The following is a 17,072-nucleotide window of genomic DNA, read 5'->3' as shown; positions in this document are numbered from 1 at the left end:
TCCTCCAGATGCTGTGGCCAAGCTGTTTTACGGCCAATCACCTCAGCTCAGCTTCCTGAAGGCCTCCCTCCATTTGGGGGAATGGTCCCTCCTCATCCCTTTCCTTGGGACCCCAGCCACTTCTTTTCCTAACACAGAGAAGAGACGCACACCAAAACCATACAAAACTGTGAGGGTCCTCAGAACTGGCACCTCCCCTCCCACTACCTTGGGAGAACTGTCATCCATTCAAGATTAAAAGAACGTTGCTAGCCCAGAAGGGAAGGAATAGGCAGAGGAGACCAAAACAGGGAGGTGGAGGCATGAGTGTGTGTGTCCATGTGTATGTGTTGAGTCTATGTGTTTGGGCTATGCCCCACTTGTAACCTGGAAACACCCCTTGGTGGCCTCTGCCTCATTTTCCCTCCCTGCCTGTGCTGGAGCGGGGCTAACTTGGAATCCCTTGGCTGGACAGTGGCAGCCACAGCCCAGGATAGTCCCTCACCTTGTGGCTCTCTGTGGCAGCCAAGCGTGTCTTCTAAACCCAGCACAGGGAGGTGGTGTTTCCGTGTGTTTGCGTGTGCACCCACTCTCATGTAGACCTCTTTTCCCTCTACCAGGTCAGATTAGAGAAACACAGTCCAGAAGGGACCCCAGGGCAGATTCCAGCGAGTGCCCTGACCCAGCTCTGACGAGCGCCTTGAGCAGCACAGGGCTGGCAGTATGCCAGAGAGCAGCCATCTGGAGAGAGGAAGGAGAAGCAGGCTCTCTGGAGAAACCTGCATGTGGCTCCACCCCCACCCCCACCTCAGTTTGCTGCCTTCATCCCCCACTAAGAGGACACTGGGAGTCAATCTTTTCCTAAGAAACCCAGAGGGCTCACAAAAGGAAGACTAAAGCCTGCTCCTCTGGGAGGATTCCAAAAACCCCTCTGGGGTGGGGTGGGGGTGTCCTGACCAGAGGTGGAAGGATGGATCCTGGAGGTCACTCCCCATCCATGGAATTCTGGACACCAGTGCTGCCCACTACTCCTTTAAAAGAAGGCTCCTTGGCATTTGTGACTCCACAGCCCCCCCTGGTGTTATTCAGGATGGAGGCGCAGCCTTGGTCAGCCAGAAGAGATGTGGAGGAGACCCTTGAGAGGGCCACATATTCAGATAGGCCTGCCCATGTCTTACAGCCCAGGTGGTCCCTGGCATACATGAGGGAGGACAGGACAGTGCAATGGGAAGATTCCAGCCTCTGAATCAAACCCAGGCACTGTCGCCTACCTGGCAATCCTTTTAACTTCTTTGTGCCTCAGTTTCTTTATCTGTTAAGTGGGAATACTACAGCACAGGGCCATTGTGAAGCTGATGTGTGTGAAAGCACCTGGCCAGATGCCTGGCCCATAATAGGCCCTCAGGAAGTGGTCGTTTGCCCTTCAGCTTTCCCCTAGCCCAAGGAGGCTATGCCCCAAGCTCTGGATGACACATGTTCATTTGGCCCTGAGCCCAGGCAAGTGTCAGTGAGGTGACTCTAATTTTTCTGGAGCTTTCATACTCTGGCAGAGGATCATTTTAATAAGTCCATAATAATAGACGCAGAGGTGACTCAGATCTGCAAATGAGGAGCCCTGCTGGGGAGGGGACATTTGGGCTCTGGGGGAGGGAAATTCAGTAGCATCTGGGGTTGATGCAGTGTCAGGCTGCTGCACTGGGAAGGGCTCCAAAAAGAGGACCTTGGTTAGGTCTCCAGATTGCTGTAGGTTCTCCTCTAAGAAGCCTCAGTTTCCCCTTCTGCAAAGTGCAAGGTCATAAGTACCAAAAGACCTTCAAAGTCCCTTCCAAGCTAGAGATATGGCTCTGCTCTCTGAGCTCTGCCTCCCACAGCAAGATTTGGAACACCCTTGGAGACAGTTCCCGATGTCTTGTCCTGGGGGGCATCCCCATTTGAGTTCCTCTGTGCTTGTGCAACTTGCCTAGTCAGAACTACCCCTCCCAGAGCCCAAAGAGAGTCGGGGCTCTCAGGCCATGGTGGTTTATTGATGCAAGCACAACACAGGCGGGTGTGCCCCCAGCTCAGGGCAGACACAGGGCCAGGGGAGAGCAGTGGGCCACCCCCACAGCAATGCTGTCAGCAGAGGCGGAAAAGGCCTGGGGGCCCATGTCCTCTCCTCCATGCATCTCCCAGGGCCCCCAGACCTGTTCTGTGCCACAGAGACAGCTGACCACACCACTCCCTGTGGCTACACAAGAGGCAACCAGCTGTCCCACCTGTGCCCTTACTGAGATATGGCCTTGTTGGCCTGCTGGCCCCTTCTGTACTTCATCACAGAAATCTGTCTCTCACTGTGGGGGCTGTTGTCCTCTGCCTGACATCACCTCCGTCATCCCCCAAACAGCTAGCTGCCTTCATCCACACCTCTACCCAACACCCCCCCGACCTGGTCCGCTTATCTCAGGGGTTCACCCTCACCACCCTCATGACCCATACAAAAGTAGGAAATTGGCAAAAACGCTGGGAAGCCCAGGAAGACTTCATCAAGAACTCCCCAGGGAAGGAGCTCTTTGCCAACAGGCTCGCAGTGGGGAGCAGACAGTGCCAGTGGGTGGGGTGTGAGGTGCGGTGGCAGGGAAGCCACAGTCCAGGTCACACACGGGCACAGGGCAGTCACGGAACCGTGGCAAAGAGAGCGAGCAAAGCGCACAGTCAGGCAGGGTGCCAGGGCTCTTAGGGAAAGCCCTCAATTCTAGTTCCACACTGGGTCCCCTCGGAGCGTGAGGCCGCCCATTCCTGGCCTAAAAGGGGTACCTCTGGGTCTCAGGGGTCTCTTTCCCCCTCCTCAACCCCAGTGGCTGCCATTGGGGGAACCAGACCTCAGTGCTCTGAGCAAGAGAGAAGGTATGCTGGGGTATTTATCATCTCCAGGTAAGAAAGGAAAAGTCCCAACATCCCGGAGCCCCCAAAGCCGAGAGGAAAAAGAGGGCCCCTTTCTAGAGGGCAGGTGGAGAAAGGAAGGGACAGCTCTCCCCATGCTGGAAGAGGGTGCTGGGAGTCAAGGAGCAGCTGGGGGGCAGAGCGGTGCAAGAGGCTATGTATAGAGGGAAAGGGCCAGGCCTGAAGTGGGAGGTCCCCGGCCCAGCAGAGCGGGGAGGGGCATTCTGTGGTTGGCCCTGAGTGGGGTGGGCGGGGCTAAAAAGGAGCACCCCGCATCTCTCTGCTGTGCCTCTGGGGGCGGGCAAGCAACTCGTGGGCTTTGGCTAGGGTGGGCTGCTCAGCGAAAGCCCCCAGGCTGAGAGTCTCCGTTAAATGGAGGCCGGAATGAAGCAAGAAACAGCAGGACGGGGAAACCGGGAATGGGGAAATCTCCAGAGATCTACCCTCCTTCCACCAACCTACCGCGGCTAAGAAGCCTTTCCAAGTCCGCCAGACGTTGAATAGGCCACGCCCACCAAGGGGACCGCCCTCTGTTGCCTCTAACGCCTGCGGGGTGGGGAAGGGGGAGGCCGTGGCGTGGAGGGAGCGGTTGGGGGGGGGGGGGGCAGGGGAGAGAAAGCCAGCTCCCTGAACCTAGGCCACCCATCGCCACCCTGCCTGTCATCTCTCTCTAGCCCCCCACCTCCCCAGGAGTCCCTAGCGGCCCACGCTGATGTTGCAGGTTTTGCAGCTGGGGTCTTTCTTGGCGTCAGCAGTGGACAGGCTCATGAGCTGGTGCCCGCTGATCTCCCCCAAGGTGCCCAGGGACAGGTCGACGGGCTCGGTATAGATGATCTCCAGGATGAGGTCCTGGGCATGGCGGAAGATCAGCTCCCCATCCTCCACGCTGCAGGTCAGGAACTTGTTGCAGGCAATGTCCAGGAGGGGCAGGCGGTCACGGCAGAAGCGGTCCCCCAGGGAGCCCTTGGGGGCCAGCACCAGGATGGCGTAGTGGTAAGCTGTGTACATACAGTAGAAGTCTGCAAAGTAGAGGTTGGTGCTGGGGTTGAAAAGGCGCTGGGCAGGGATCTGGAAGCGCCAGCGGCCGTAGGGGGAGTCCTGAGGCGGCTGGCCTGTGTTGAACTCTGTGTTGCAGCTGAAGAAGACGCCGTGGAGCATGCCACTGGTTGGAGAGCCATGGCTGCCGCTGTTGTCCTTCAGGTAGGGCTGCAGCATGTTCCCGCAGTGGGTCCTAACCACCCCCGGGGAAAAATGCCAAAGGGAAGAGAAAATGCCGCTGGTTAGCTGGGCTGAGGCTTGGCTGCTGTGTGTGGTTGAGAAGGGAGCCAGCGCAGCACCCCGCTCTCCCACCCGCTGCCGCCTCCATCAGTCACAAATAGAACATTCCAGAATGTGAGAGCAGGGAGAGCCCTGGAGATGGGCTGATGCAGCCCACTCCTTCGCAGAGGAGATGTCTGAACCTACCACTCCCCAGTTTAAAACCCTTTAATGGGGCTTTCATGAAAAGCAGGGCTATCACGATCTGTCCTTTCTAACCCCACCTCCCAACACCCCCACATCCATAGGTAAGATCCTCCAGCCACATGTGAACCCCAACTTTCCTGCCTTTGTGCCTTTGCAGTGCTCTTCCCTCTGCCTGGACTGCCTTTCCCACCTCCTTTCACCTACCCTGGCAAATTCCTAATCATCCATCAAGGCCCAGCATAGGTATCCCCTGCTCTCAAAATCTTCCAGGAGCATCAGGCATTTGTATTCAACAAAACCATGTGCAGACACTGAATTTTACTCAACAATCACACACACACTCATTACATTCCATCTGTCTGTACTGTCCCCCCGATAGACTCTGAGGTTTTCAAGAGGGGGCACTCTGCCTTTATTCACATTTATATCCTAGCACATATGGGTGCTTTCTGACTCTTTCTTACTTGCTGAAAGAGGAGCTCAAACTGGGCCAGTGAGCTCACCACACACCTCACTGCCTCTCTTCTTTAGTACAAACACCAAAGATCTCCCTTGTTCCCTGCTGCCCTGGGGTAGGGTCAGAACGCCCCACCCCAGCTGAATGCAATGACAAAGACAGTAAGAGTAGCAGCTTGCCCTAGTCCAGCCTTAGAAGGACAATGTCTTGGAGCAGTGTCAGCAGGCCTGGGGAGGATGGGCAGCCCCAGACCCAGCCTCACCCTTGCCTGGTCCTGGAAGTCTCAAGTAACTAGTGGCTTTCTGGGCTTCAGGCTCTCCATCTGTAGGCTGAGTGGGTTGGACCAGATCATCAATTGGATTGAATATTTCTGGACTACAGAGCCCCTCTCTTTCTTCCCCGAAGGAAATTATACATAGGCGGTCCATAGGCAATAAAATTGAAGATGCTCCAGCTGAATGATAGGTGTGGGGCCCACCAAGACTCAGCCTGATTTCTTCAACAACCCGTCAGTACCCCCTCTCCCCCCACCCCAAAGTGCCCTGAGATAGCTTCCTGGAGCCTCCAGGCTATCCAGCACACAGTTGGAAAACAATGACCCTTCATGCATGGAAACCTGTCGCTCTGTGCTACCCTCACCACCTCCCCCAGGGACCCAGGGCTTGAACTGGAGAGATGGCTGACCCTTGGCATTAGAACCCAGTGAAAGGAACTGTCCCAAAGGAGGAACAAACCCGAGATCTCGTTCACCCAGGCCAGTTAGCATGGTTCCCCCAGGCAGCCCCATCCCAAGGAGAGTCCTCTCCTTCCTTGGAGCCCAATCCCAAACAGCCAGCCACCCCCCCCCCCCCCCCCCCGCCCCAGAGCCAGCCTGTGATAAGATGCCATGGGGACTCTGGTCTGGCAATGAAAAGGTGGGGGTGATGTCAGACAGCCAGGGCTGTGTGGGCAAAGCAGAGCCAGGGGAGGAAGGAGAGACCCAGGCCCTGCTAGGGGCCATGCTGTACCTGGCATGCTGGAAGTACTCCTTGTGGTGGTTGCGGTAGAAGACAGAGAAGCGGAGCATGCGGCCTGCGATCTGTTCAGCCTTCTCCTGCAGCTGGGCCAGGTGTTCCTTGGCATAGTCTGCAAGAGTCCAGGCTGGTAAGCCCAGGGCCAGACTGAGCATCACAGCCTCCCACACTCACCCACTGTGCACATTGAACACCAGCCCACAACTGTCCTCAGAGCAACAGGGGATACCAAAGAGTTACAGCACCTTGGACCACATAGGAACAGGCCAGGTGGCCCAGCTGGGAACATGGACAGCTGGGTGCACCTCTGCACCCTCGCTGCCAGAGGCTCTGAGTCAGAAAGGGGCAGGGGCTGCCCAGTTAGACAATCACGCTGGGGACCCCAGGAGCTGTAATCACTAGCTATCCTCATGTGAAGAGGACCAGCAAGCAAAGGAAGGATTGAGAGGGGAGAATTTGAGGTCCTCTAGGGAGAACTCAAACCCAGCAGGCAAAAGGCTGTGGAAGCCAGTGGTAATTACAGGTGGGGGCTCATGAGGAGATCACAGAGCACTGAAGTGAATGGTTAGCCAGACCAGGGTCTGAGGCAGTGAGTGCATCTGCACCCCAGGAGAAGCAGGGAAGGCTGGAAACAGGATGGTAAGATTGGACACCTCCCAGGGCCAGGATCAGAGTCTGGGGCCCTGGGGCCCAGGCAGGGCGGCTGCTAGCCAAGACAGAGCCTTTGTACAAATTAGAAAAAGGTGCCCTTTCCTCCTTGCTGATGTAGCCCTGGCCAGGGTGCTGGGTTTGGCAAGAGTAGTGTGGACTGGACTGCAGCCATCCCCAACTCCCCAGTTTGAATTAAACTTCCACCACGTGTGGAGTTCTGGGGTAAACCCAGAGGCTTTCCCCACAAGGAGTGGGAGCACCTCCAGAGAGTGGGGTTTTGCAGCCAAGCTAAGAAAAAGCACCACTCAAAAGAGAATGGCATGTCAAGGAGACTTGGGGCATAGGCCTTGGCAGAGGATGGAACCAGCAGCTTCAGAGGCCCGGGGCTAAGAATGTTCCCTGCCCCTTCCTTGTGACAGAGAGAGATCTGGAGCAATTCTCACTGTGGACACCAAAGGAATGGAATATTGTGGGGCAGATCGTGGGTCATCCACGACCAAGTACACATAAGCCTGGTGTTTGTTCATGCTGGAATTTGCCAACTGAATTCTGCTAAGAGGTTTGCAGGACCACCGAACAGGGGTCATTTTCCAGGCTAAGTGGAGCCTCAAGACAAGCAAATGTGATGACCTACTGAGTATCCATCTACCGACGATGGATGAACAATGTGTAGTCCGCACATACAATTGTTCAGCCTTGTAGAGGAAGGACGTTTTGACATATGCTCAACGTGGATGAATCTTGGGGACATTATGCTGAGCAAAATAAGCCAGTTGCAGAAGGACAAATACTGTGATTCCCCTCACGTGAAGTACCAACAGTAGTCAAATGTACAGACCCAGAAAGTGGAATGGTGGTTGCCAGGGACTGGAGAGAGGAGGGAAGGGAGAGCTGCTGTTTAATGGGGTTAGAGTTTCAGTTTGGGAAGTTGAAATAGTTCTGGAGGTCAGTGGCACACCAGTGTGAACGTACTTAATACTACTGAGCTATACATTTAACAATGGTTAAAATGGGAAATTTTGTGTTGGTGTGCATTTTACTACAGTTCAGAAAAACATGCTTGCCCCAAGCCAGAAAAGTAATTCCATGCCTGTACGGGAATGGTATTGTCAACATGTTTAGCAGGGCTCACGTCTGCCTCCTGTGTCAGACTGCAGGTTTGTTGCGGGCAGGGGCGAGGCTCATCCATGAGTATCTCCCTGACAGCCTGAGCATAGAGCCTGTATACAGCAGGTGTTCCTAAGTGTGTGCTGGGGTAAGATCACAACTAAGCCAGATGTGCTAAAGCAGCAGGACAGCAGGGCCTCACCCCCAGTGCAGAACTCGACTGTCTCACTCCAGCCCGACACCAGGTACTCTCCATCACTCTGCTTTACGGCGGTCTGCACGGCCACGCTGTACTCTGTGCGGGGGCTCAGGAACCAGTGGCCTCTCACTGTCATGGGCAGTGGCACGGCCTTGGCCACAAGCTTGGTGGGGACATCCTGAGAAATGGGATACAGACGGAGAGCCAAGAGTCAAACTGGGAGTCACGTCCAATCTTGGCATTCTGCCAGACCTCACACTCCCCAGATGGCACCTGGGCCACCTGAGGAGGGCCAAAGTCTCCAAGATTCAATGGCTTGGTGCCCTGGCCACCATTTTCCTGAGGAAGGAAGCAGTGGCCATTGGGAAGGTCATTTTGATAGCCCCCAGCCTCCACCCCTCATCAATGCCCCCTGACACCCACTCTCTTGGGAACTAGGGAGAAAGGCCACTAGGGTGGAGGCCGAAAAGTTGAGGGCGGTGAGACCTCCGTTTTCGAGGGAGACTTCGAGAGCTCTGCACACTGCAGTGCCGTCTCCACGGCAACGGCAAATGCTGAGAGCCAGGGAGGAAGGGAAAATATCCTTATTCTTTGGGGGGGGAGGGTTAAGGGGGTGGTGTTGAACATTCACGTCACCGTGGCAACTGGCCTGCCAAAAGACACCCAGATCGGGAGAGCCAGTTCCAAAGAGAGAGAGGGTGAGTAACCCACATGATACGGTCGTCGTGGGAACCAGCTCCTTCCCACCTCACTCTTCCCCCTTCATCTCTGCCAGCTTGAGAAGGTGGGAGCCTTCCTCCCGCCCACCCCCACACTGCTCTGACCCAGGGAAAGGACACTCCAGCCAGCAGAGGACTCTCTCATGTTTCTTTCCTAAACCCAGCCACACCACTAAGCCAGAGGGCCAGGGCCAGAGAGGATCACAGGGGCCTAAGAGGCGTCCTTGAGGACCAAGCAAAGGGCTCCACCCCTGCCCATGGCCCGAGTGGCCCACACAGTCAACAACAAAGCTGCTTCCTGAGTCGGGGGCTTTGTTGGATCCTGAGACACCAGCCCCAAGTGTGATGTCTGTGCCCCCCCACACCCCCCGCCCCTCCCCCCTGCCCAGGTTTTCCTGATCCGTCTGAAGCCCAGTCTTGATGCCGATAATGGTGTCCATGGTGGCTGGGCCCCAAGCCAGACACCACGCAAACATTACCTCACCAAAGCCTCTCACAAGCCTGCGGGGGCTGGCATTGTTATTCCCTTTTTACCAGTGAAGGAACTTGGGCTCAGAGAGGCTAAAGAACTTTCCTAAGATTACACAGGGTAATCTGAACCAGGCTTCTCTGACTCCCGACGATCACCCACAAGCATTCCATCACCCTGCTCCCTTTAAGGAGGGGTGTAAACAAGAGGCCCTCTGCACACCCTCCACTCACCCGGTGCTTGAACTTGTTGGAGTTCTTATTCTCCTTCTTGTTAAGGTCAATGAAGTAATGGGTGACCCTCTCCAGGTCACTGTTCTCCATGGCCCAGGAGATGCGGAAGGAGTCACAGGTGATGTTGTTGACCTCGATGCTGTGGGGCGTGGACAGCAGCTCCATGCTCCCCTGTGGCTTGGCTCCTTTGGGGACTGATGGGAGAGGAAGAATTAGCAGCTTCCTCCCTGCCACCGAATTTTCTGGAATGTCTTGCTCCCACCATCTCTTGCAAATTGGAACCTTGGGGATAATCCACTGATTACACCTGCCTCATCCAATCTGATGGGAAGATTGCATGGGAAGATTGCACGGTGGAGGGGTAAGACCAAAGGTGGGATGGGGTGTCCCCCCTGGGGGGTTCTTGGCTCTCCTCAGAGGGGTCTGCTGAGCAGACGCACCTGACAGGTGGCAAAGGCAGTGGGAATGCTGCAGACGCCAGGCAGGACAGATTTGCAGCAGATGGAACCGAGGAGGGGGGCTCTCAGCCAGCAGGCGTGAAAAGAGAAAGGGGGTGGAGGTGGAGAGAGCTGGGCGAGGCGTAGGAGAGACAGGAAGCACCCACGGAGGAGACCGGTGTGAGGGTTGAGGCAGGCAGAGGGCACTGGCAGCCGAGAGGCCAAGGGTGACAGGTCGCTCCGGCTTGGGCCACCCTCGTCTCTAGGGGTGACTCAGGAAGGGTCACCAAGATGCAGGGCTAGGAGGACAAGTGCCACGGAGATGCCCTTGGATACACTGGTGGCGGGAGGGGGCAGCGTGGGCCACAGCTCTTCTTTCACCCATGACTTTTCAACTATCACTCTCTCCTTTCAGCTGATCCTCTGTTGCTTGACTTGTTTAAATAATTGGTTTTACCTTTGACATTTTCCTCAGGCATCTGTGTGGTAATAATAACTGCATAAGCATCATATCGTGCAAACCTCACAATAGGTAGGTACTCTTATTGCCCCCCATTTTATTTTATTTATTTGTTTTTAAAGTAGCCTTCATGCCCAGCACAGAGCCCAATGTGGGGTTTGAACTCAAGCCCCTGAGATAAAGAGTCGGATGCTTAACTGACTGAGCCACTCAGGGGCCCCTATCCCCATTTTACAGATGGGTTAACTGAGGTGGGGGGGGGGGTACCAAGATGCCAAAGGTCACACAGCCTAAAAAATGATTTGAATTCACATCTGACTCCAGAGCTCAAACTCTTTATCATTAAGCCAAGGTTGTGTCCCCTCGTGTGTGCGTGTGCGTGTGTGTGTGACATGTGTGGCATGTGTATATGCATAGGTGCACATGGTTTTATTGCTATTTATTTTTCTTCCTTCTATCCTTCCCTTTCAAGTAACTGCATTTTCTCTCACCTTCCTCTTCTCTCACCTTTGCTTTTTCTACCCCGGCTGCTCTTCCAGGTATAAAAGGACCATAGCACTGTCACTCACCTGTGCTTTTGCTAGGAAGATCTGACCCTGTCCTTGACTGTGGCCTGGCTCATGAGGTCTGGGAAACAGGGTGGGGAAGGGAGAGGGAGTGGGGAGAGACTGTCTCTGGGACAAGAACATGAATGTGGGTTGGACTTGCTCCCGGGCATTTGCTTAGTGCCCAGTGAAGCTCATGCTTTCCTGGTTCTTTCTCAAGCCCCGTCCAAGCACACCTCAGCTTTCTGGAATGTGGTTTCCTTTTCTCCCCTTCTGCTTCTTCTCTTCTCTTTGCCCAGGTGCTAAGGGTAAGGGTACCTTGTGCCTTCGAAAGCAGGTACTTCTATTTATAGCTTCCAGAAGATCCAACCCACACTCTCCTGTCAATTAAGCCTGTTGTGGAGCCTAATACCTCTAAATTCATCCGTGGGCTGCCTGAGTGGCAGGCACAGGGTGAAGGATATGGGTGATGGCTTTTACCTATTCCAGGGTGTCCCCTGAGCCCTTGTTTCATTTGAGCTTCTTACCCTAAAGCGTGAGCCTGCCTGTTGTGAAGTCCAGCCAAATGCCGGTGGCTTGTGCACAGAGAATCCTACGGTAAACAAGCATGGGGGTGCTACCAGGTCCACCCAAAAATAAAACAGAATAGGATTGGTAAACAACTGGATGATAATAAACCAGTTTGCAATTCATGGGGACAGATGTGGAGACGTGGGGAGTTGCTATACTCTGGGCTCCCTGTGAGAAGCTCCCCAGGGAGACACACGCATGCACCCACATACACACACACACACACACACACACATGCACCAACACAACACACCAACACAGACACAATCCCACGCTAGAAAGGGCCTGAGCCACCACCTCCCATCCACAGGGGATTCAGTCTATGCCTACCCCACATGTGGACACCTATTCCTCAATACTCCTCTCTTCAGAGTCTCCTCCAGAGACGGGGCAGCCATCTTTGCAAGGGGGGGGGGGTGCATCTCCAGGACCTGGCTCATCCTTTCTTTCTACAGTTCTAGAAAAGCTGAGATTACTCCCCCATGCTAGTTTGGGAGAGTGGTCATGAGTGACACTCGGGAGAACAGCAAAGCCAGGGTGGACCAAGGGTGGGTGTGAGCCCCAGTTCTCCAAGTCCAAGTGACTGGGGAAGGTCGGGGTGTGAGGGACAGGTTGAGACAGGACCTGAGAAACACCCACGCTGCCAAGACAAGCATTTACACACCCACACACAGGTAGGCACATGTGTGCGTGCACACGTATACACACACGCACACATACACTGAATGTGCCCGCCCACACCTGCCGCACACGGGCTGCACACACCTCCTCGGACATTCTCGGTCCCACTCACTCACCTACGCACTCGGGTGCCTCCGCCACGTTCCACATTCTAAGAATGTCCCACAGTTTCCCCTCTACAAGCTGTCACCTCCACACAGACCCACACATGTTCAAGTTCATAGGCTCACGCACACACATATACAGGCACACATTCTCACAAGCTATATTTGGAGGGAAGAGAAAGCCACAGGCGCGTCCTACCTCCACAGAAGGCATACAAAACCCATATGCCTGCTTCAACACACATGTGTATTCACACGCACGTCAACCTCTGCCCATATTCTGATATTCTCTCTGAAGTCTTCCCCAGGCTCAAAGACCCCAGCTATGGAAATGTGGTTTGTCTCTAGCCACACTCTGCCAGCCCTGATCCTTCCCGTGCCAACAGGTTTGCACACCTATGAGGGGCTGCCCACAGACAGTGGCTTCTGCCCACACTCTCCACCTACCTATCCCTTTCTGCTCTGGAGTCGCCCCTCCCCACATAGAAATGCTTTGGTTGCACGCATTCCCTCCCTCACCATGTACTCCCACACACATGACAAGTGATATGTCCACCCCATAAATATACTGCCTCACACTGCCCCCGCCCACATAACCCAAAGGCTACTCAGATAAGTGACCCCCCCACACACACATACCTCACATGTACAAGAAACGTATGTTCCTAAACATGCCACACAGCTGTGGAGACCCACACATGAGCACAGGCGTGTACATACAGAACTATCTACGCAAGCAAACCTCCAGGCTCCTCGCAAGCATGCATACATGCCGTGCACACGGATACCCTTTGCCCATGCCCATCCAGAAAAGCCACCCACAAGCCAGAGGGAAGTCTCTCCCCACCCCACTGTCCCTGTTGGCATCGCTGACTGCAGCAGAATGGTCACGGGGTGACTGACTGTGGTGCCCCGGGGACTGGATCCGGGGGTTAACCTCTTTGCCAAGGCCCTGGGGAACAGGGGACAAGGTCGTTGGCCCTGGCAATCCAGGTGGGTACCGTGGGCAGTGGCAGGCCCCTGGTGCCCCCACCTCCTAGCCCCTTGCCACCTGAGTCCCTCTCAGAATTGACAGCAGGATGCTCTGGGGAGAAAGGGCACTCACCTGGCTCCACTGGGTTCTGCAGAGGAAGACCTGGAAGGGAGGGAAGGGAGAGACCTCTGTGTGGATGTGCTCCCCAGGGAGAGGGGCAGCGGCGACGCCTGGGTCACAGACAGAGGCGCGCTCGCTCTCCTCTCGCTCCTCTCGAGGCTGCCAAAGAGGCTTCTTCCATGCCCCGGCAGGCAGCTCCTGCCGGCTCTGCAGCGCACTGCTGCTGCCCCCAGAGAGGCGATGTTCCCAGCCGAGCGCAAGGAGAGGCAAGAGCGAAATCAAAGCAGCGTGGAGGAGAGAGAGAGAGGCAGAGAAGGCGAGAAAGAACGAGAGAGCCAGACTGAATCTGGCTCCACCAATGGGATCAGTGGCTGCCCAGCGTCAGGTGACGATAAGCAAGCTGGGTCCCTGATCGCTCTGCTCGCTCGCTCTCCTGGGCTGGTGTGGGAGGGGAAAGGGCAGAGGGTCTCCTGGGAAGCTACGGTGATGTCCTCAGAGATAGCAGCGGTGGCTGCCACTCTTTTCCTTGTTTTTCCAGGACAAGCTGCCCTCAGAAGTCCCTCTAACACACCCCTACTTGGAAATCTCTCACTTGAATGCAGCCCCCAAACTTTAGGTGCTGGGAGAGGGGTGGAGCTGTGCTCAAAGCCTTGGGAGCCCCTAAACAGGGATTCTGACTGGGGGAAGGGAAGGGGAGCCATGAAGGGAAAGGGTCCAGATGGGGGATGTGTAGGGGAGGTTGGTTTGTCTTCAGTCTGGATTCTCTCCTCAGGGACTTAGGCTGATCCATGGCTCTATTTTTTTTTTTTTTTTTTTTAACCAACTCTATCAAAACATATTAGACCTGCAGTCCCAGGGATTCCCAGTTGTCTAGGGAGAGTCCTCTGGCTGCTTAGGTGTCTCTGGGGAAAGGGACAAGAGAGAGGAGTTGTTGGGCAGTGAAGGGTGTGCAGAGGCAAGAAAGGGGGTGGGAAGAACACACAGAGAGCCTGGAATTTTCTCATCCCAGCCAACCATCTGGGCCAGGGAGAGTACTATCTGCTCTCTTATTGACAGGAGGCTTTGCTAGCACCAAAGGAAAACTCCAGGGATGCCACTGTGAAGAACACTCAAGGAAATTTGAATCAAGCAACCAACAGTGACAAAGAGTGTGCAGTGTGGAAAAGCATGGGCTTTACAATTAAACAGATACAATTAAAATTCTTGTTCTCTCACTTTCTAGCTGAGTGATCTTGGACTAGTTACTCAATCTCTCAGAGCTTTGATTTCTTCATCTGTCAAGTGACATTATAAACACTGCCATCACTGAGTGAGAAATTATGTAAATCACTAAGCTGTGGGCCTGTACACCAGAAGGGCCCAGTCACCTATCAGAACTGTTATCATTGCCATCATTATTGACAATGTCTGCCTGCAAGGAGCCCACAGTCTTTTAGGGGGAAAAGGGTGGACATAGAGAACAAGAAATATACAACTAAGTTGCAAGGTACAGATAAGGATTCAGAGAAGAAGTCCGAACCAGCTTGAATACAGGTGGAGCATGGCCAAGAGGGGACCATGGAAGCAGGAGCATGGTGGGGGTGGGGAGGGCTTGGTGCAGGGGCAGCAGACAGACCGTGCAGGCTTCAGAGTGCCACAGAAGACATGAGCTGAGTGCACAGGACCTGGGGGCTGCGGACATCAGCAGGCGGTAAAGGTTAGAGAAGGTGACAGTGGACAGAATGTGAATATTGCACAGAAAGCAAAGACAAGCAGAAGCCAATCCTTCCCTAAATGGGTGTGGAGAATTTGAGCAAGTTGGGTCAGATCCTGAACCACAGAATGCAGTGCCGTGTGTTACACTGAGACAGGATTAAGCACTCCCTTCGCCAAACAGAGGTAGGTCCCGCCCCATGCACACCTACACTGAAATGTTGCAATCCCGAAGAGATGCAAAACGTAATCTCATGGTTATGGCCAGCACCAAACATCTGGACCAAAACCTGGCCCTACAGCTAACCTGAGAGGCGGTGTGAGGAAAAGTCATGTTCTCTATGACTCGGTTCTCCCCTTAAAAGGAAGATGAGTCCCAGCACACCTCTGCCTCCCACCTTCCCGGGATGGCATGTGGAGACCGCGTGAGATCATGTGTCCCAAGCGTGAACAACAGCCATATGAATGCCCTTTTGTGGAGCTATGTGCTAGCATCAGGTGGAGGCACAAAGCCTCTCAGGGCTTCTGCTTCTTCTTGCCTCTGAGGACTTCTCTGCAGATCACATGAGAAAACACATGGTAAGAATGAAGCTTAACAAGCCAAATATAAGTAACTCTGTATGAAACCAAACAACCACCAAAATGCGCTTTTGCTGCATTTTTATTTTTAACAACTTTTTATTACACAAGTAATACATGATCACTATAGGATGAGAAATTTTAATTCTAAAATTTAGGAGAGATTAAAATCATTCATTCCCCCACCATTCGAAATAGGCATATGAGATATATATTTTATTAACAAAAATAGAAAGTGTAAATACTGTTTTATAACCTGCTTTTTTCACTCACCAATACCTTTTCTGTTCAATACACAGTCTTTCTACAGTATTGTTTTAAACTGCTGTGTATATTCTATTGTCAGGTCACATACCCTTTTTTTAGAGCCAATCCCCTATTCTTCTATGATTATTTTATTTTTCTTCATTCTAAACAACACTACAATGTGCATTCTTTTTTTTTATTTAAAAAACTGTTTTTTAACATTTATTTATTTTTGAGAAAGAGAGCACGAAAAGGAGAGGGAGACACAGAATCCGAAGCAGGCTCCAGGCTCCGAGCTGTCAGCACAGAGCCCAGCATGGGGCTCGAGCCCACAAACCGTGAGATCATGACCCGAGCCGAAGTCAGTCGCTTAACCGACTGAGCCACCCGGGTGACCCTACAATGCACATTCTTATGGCAAAACTCTTCCCATACCTTAATTATATTTCCAATTAAATATTAAGGGGTATAGACCTTATTTGGCTACTGACTTAAACTGTTCAAAAACAAACCCCATGTGACAATTGGGCAATTTGAATACTAACGGGGTATTTGATAGTTTTTAGGAATGACATTCTGATAATAAGATTTTATGGTTATTTTTCAAAAGAATGTGTCCTTCAGAGATACCTACTATAATATTTACAGATGAATGACATGATATCTGTGATCTATTTCAAAATAATCGGGGGGAAGGGGGACACAGGACGGACAGATGAAACAAGATTGGCATGGGTAGATAATTGTTGAAGCTGGGTCCTTGGAGGTCCAATAAACTATTCTCAGCATTTTTGTGCATGCTTGGAAGTTTCCATATTTAGTAGTATATCTAAAGTATGATTCCAATGATAACAACAGCATTTAAGTACCAAGACCCTAGGCACGGGATTCTCACAACAACCTTGAAAGGTGGATCTTTCAGTCTCATCTTGAAATGGTTGGTGGTGGGAAATGAGACTCAGTTCATAAGAAGTAAAACTAGATTCAAATTCAGGTCTGACTGCAAAGGCTGGGTTGTTCATGGTAGGACACAGAGCAAATAGAGTCTGAGGCAATAGAGGCCGTAAGGAAAAAAGATCTACAGTCTTAATATTATTTGTGCATTTTAAAGACTGAAAATGTTTATGTGTATTTCCCCATGGTTGAACTAAGTGTGGAGATCTCAGGGCCAATGAATGCAAACACATCCAGACAGCTCATAAAAACAACTTTGTTCATTGACATGTGTTGGCAATGACAGGAGTGGGCAGTGACTATTTATAAGAACTGTGTGGATTTCTCAGTGCTTATTTACTTTATTGTATTGAAATTATGTTTAGACCTCTTACAACCTTCACTACATTGAACGTTTAAAGTTCTTTAGCTGTTTTTTACTTAAAGACTTAATAATTTTAAGACTGGGAAAATGCTGAATTATATTTAAGGACACTGAAAAAGCTACAGGAGAGACACTAA

At 52.7% G+C, this 17,072-nt stretch overlaps 1 protein-coding gene and 2 long non-coding RNA genes across 4 annotated transcripts; 2 read left to right on the top strand and 1 right to left on the bottom strand.

Annotated features, from left to right (window-relative positions):
- Positions 1 to 3,509: 3,509 nt before the first annotated feature.
- Positions 3,510 to 7,875, top strand: LOC125163838 (uncharacterized). Of its 2 annotated transcripts, none has more exons than XR_007151566.1 (3): positions 3,510 to 3,891; positions 4,034 to 4,098; positions 5,225 to 7,875. It is a non-coding gene; the product is annotated as an uncharacterized LOC125163838 (long non-coding RNA). The 2 variants fall into 2 exon arrangements; XR_007151565.1 differs by having other exon boundaries at positions 5,133 to 7,875.
- PHYHIP (phytanoyl-CoA 2-hydroxylase interacting protein) lies at positions 3,595 to 9,403 on the bottom strand. The gene is made up of 4 exons (XM_047856050.1): positions 9,211 to 9,403; positions 7,793 to 7,967; positions 5,827 to 5,944; positions 3,595 to 4,129 (listed from the first exon to the last, which is right to left on the bottom strand). The coding sequence occupies exons 1-4, from the start codon at positions 9,373 to 9,375 to the stop codon at positions 3,595 to 3,597; spliced, it is 993 nt and encodes a 330-aa protein (XP_047712006.1). The 5' UTR covers positions 9,376 to 9,403.
- Positions 9,404 to 9,473: 70 nt separating this feature from the next.
- Positions 9,474 to 10,730, top strand: LOC125163839 (uncharacterized). The gene is made up of 3 exons (XR_007151567.1): positions 9,474 to 9,571; positions 10,123 to 10,179; positions 10,647 to 10,730. It is a non-coding gene; the product is annotated as an uncharacterized LOC125163839 (long non-coding RNA).
- Positions 10,731 to 17,072: the final 6,342 nt, after the last annotated feature.

The sequence above is a fragment of the Prionailurus viverrinus genome, chromosome B1 (assembly GCF_022837055.1).
Source record: "Prionailurus viverrinus isolate Anna chromosome B1, UM_Priviv_1.0, whole genome shotgun sequence".
Lineage (NCBI taxonomy): Eukaryota > Metazoa > Chordata > Mammalia > Carnivora > Felidae > Prionailurus > Prionailurus viverrinus.
This window is presented reverse-complemented; position numbering and strand designations above follow the sequence as displayed.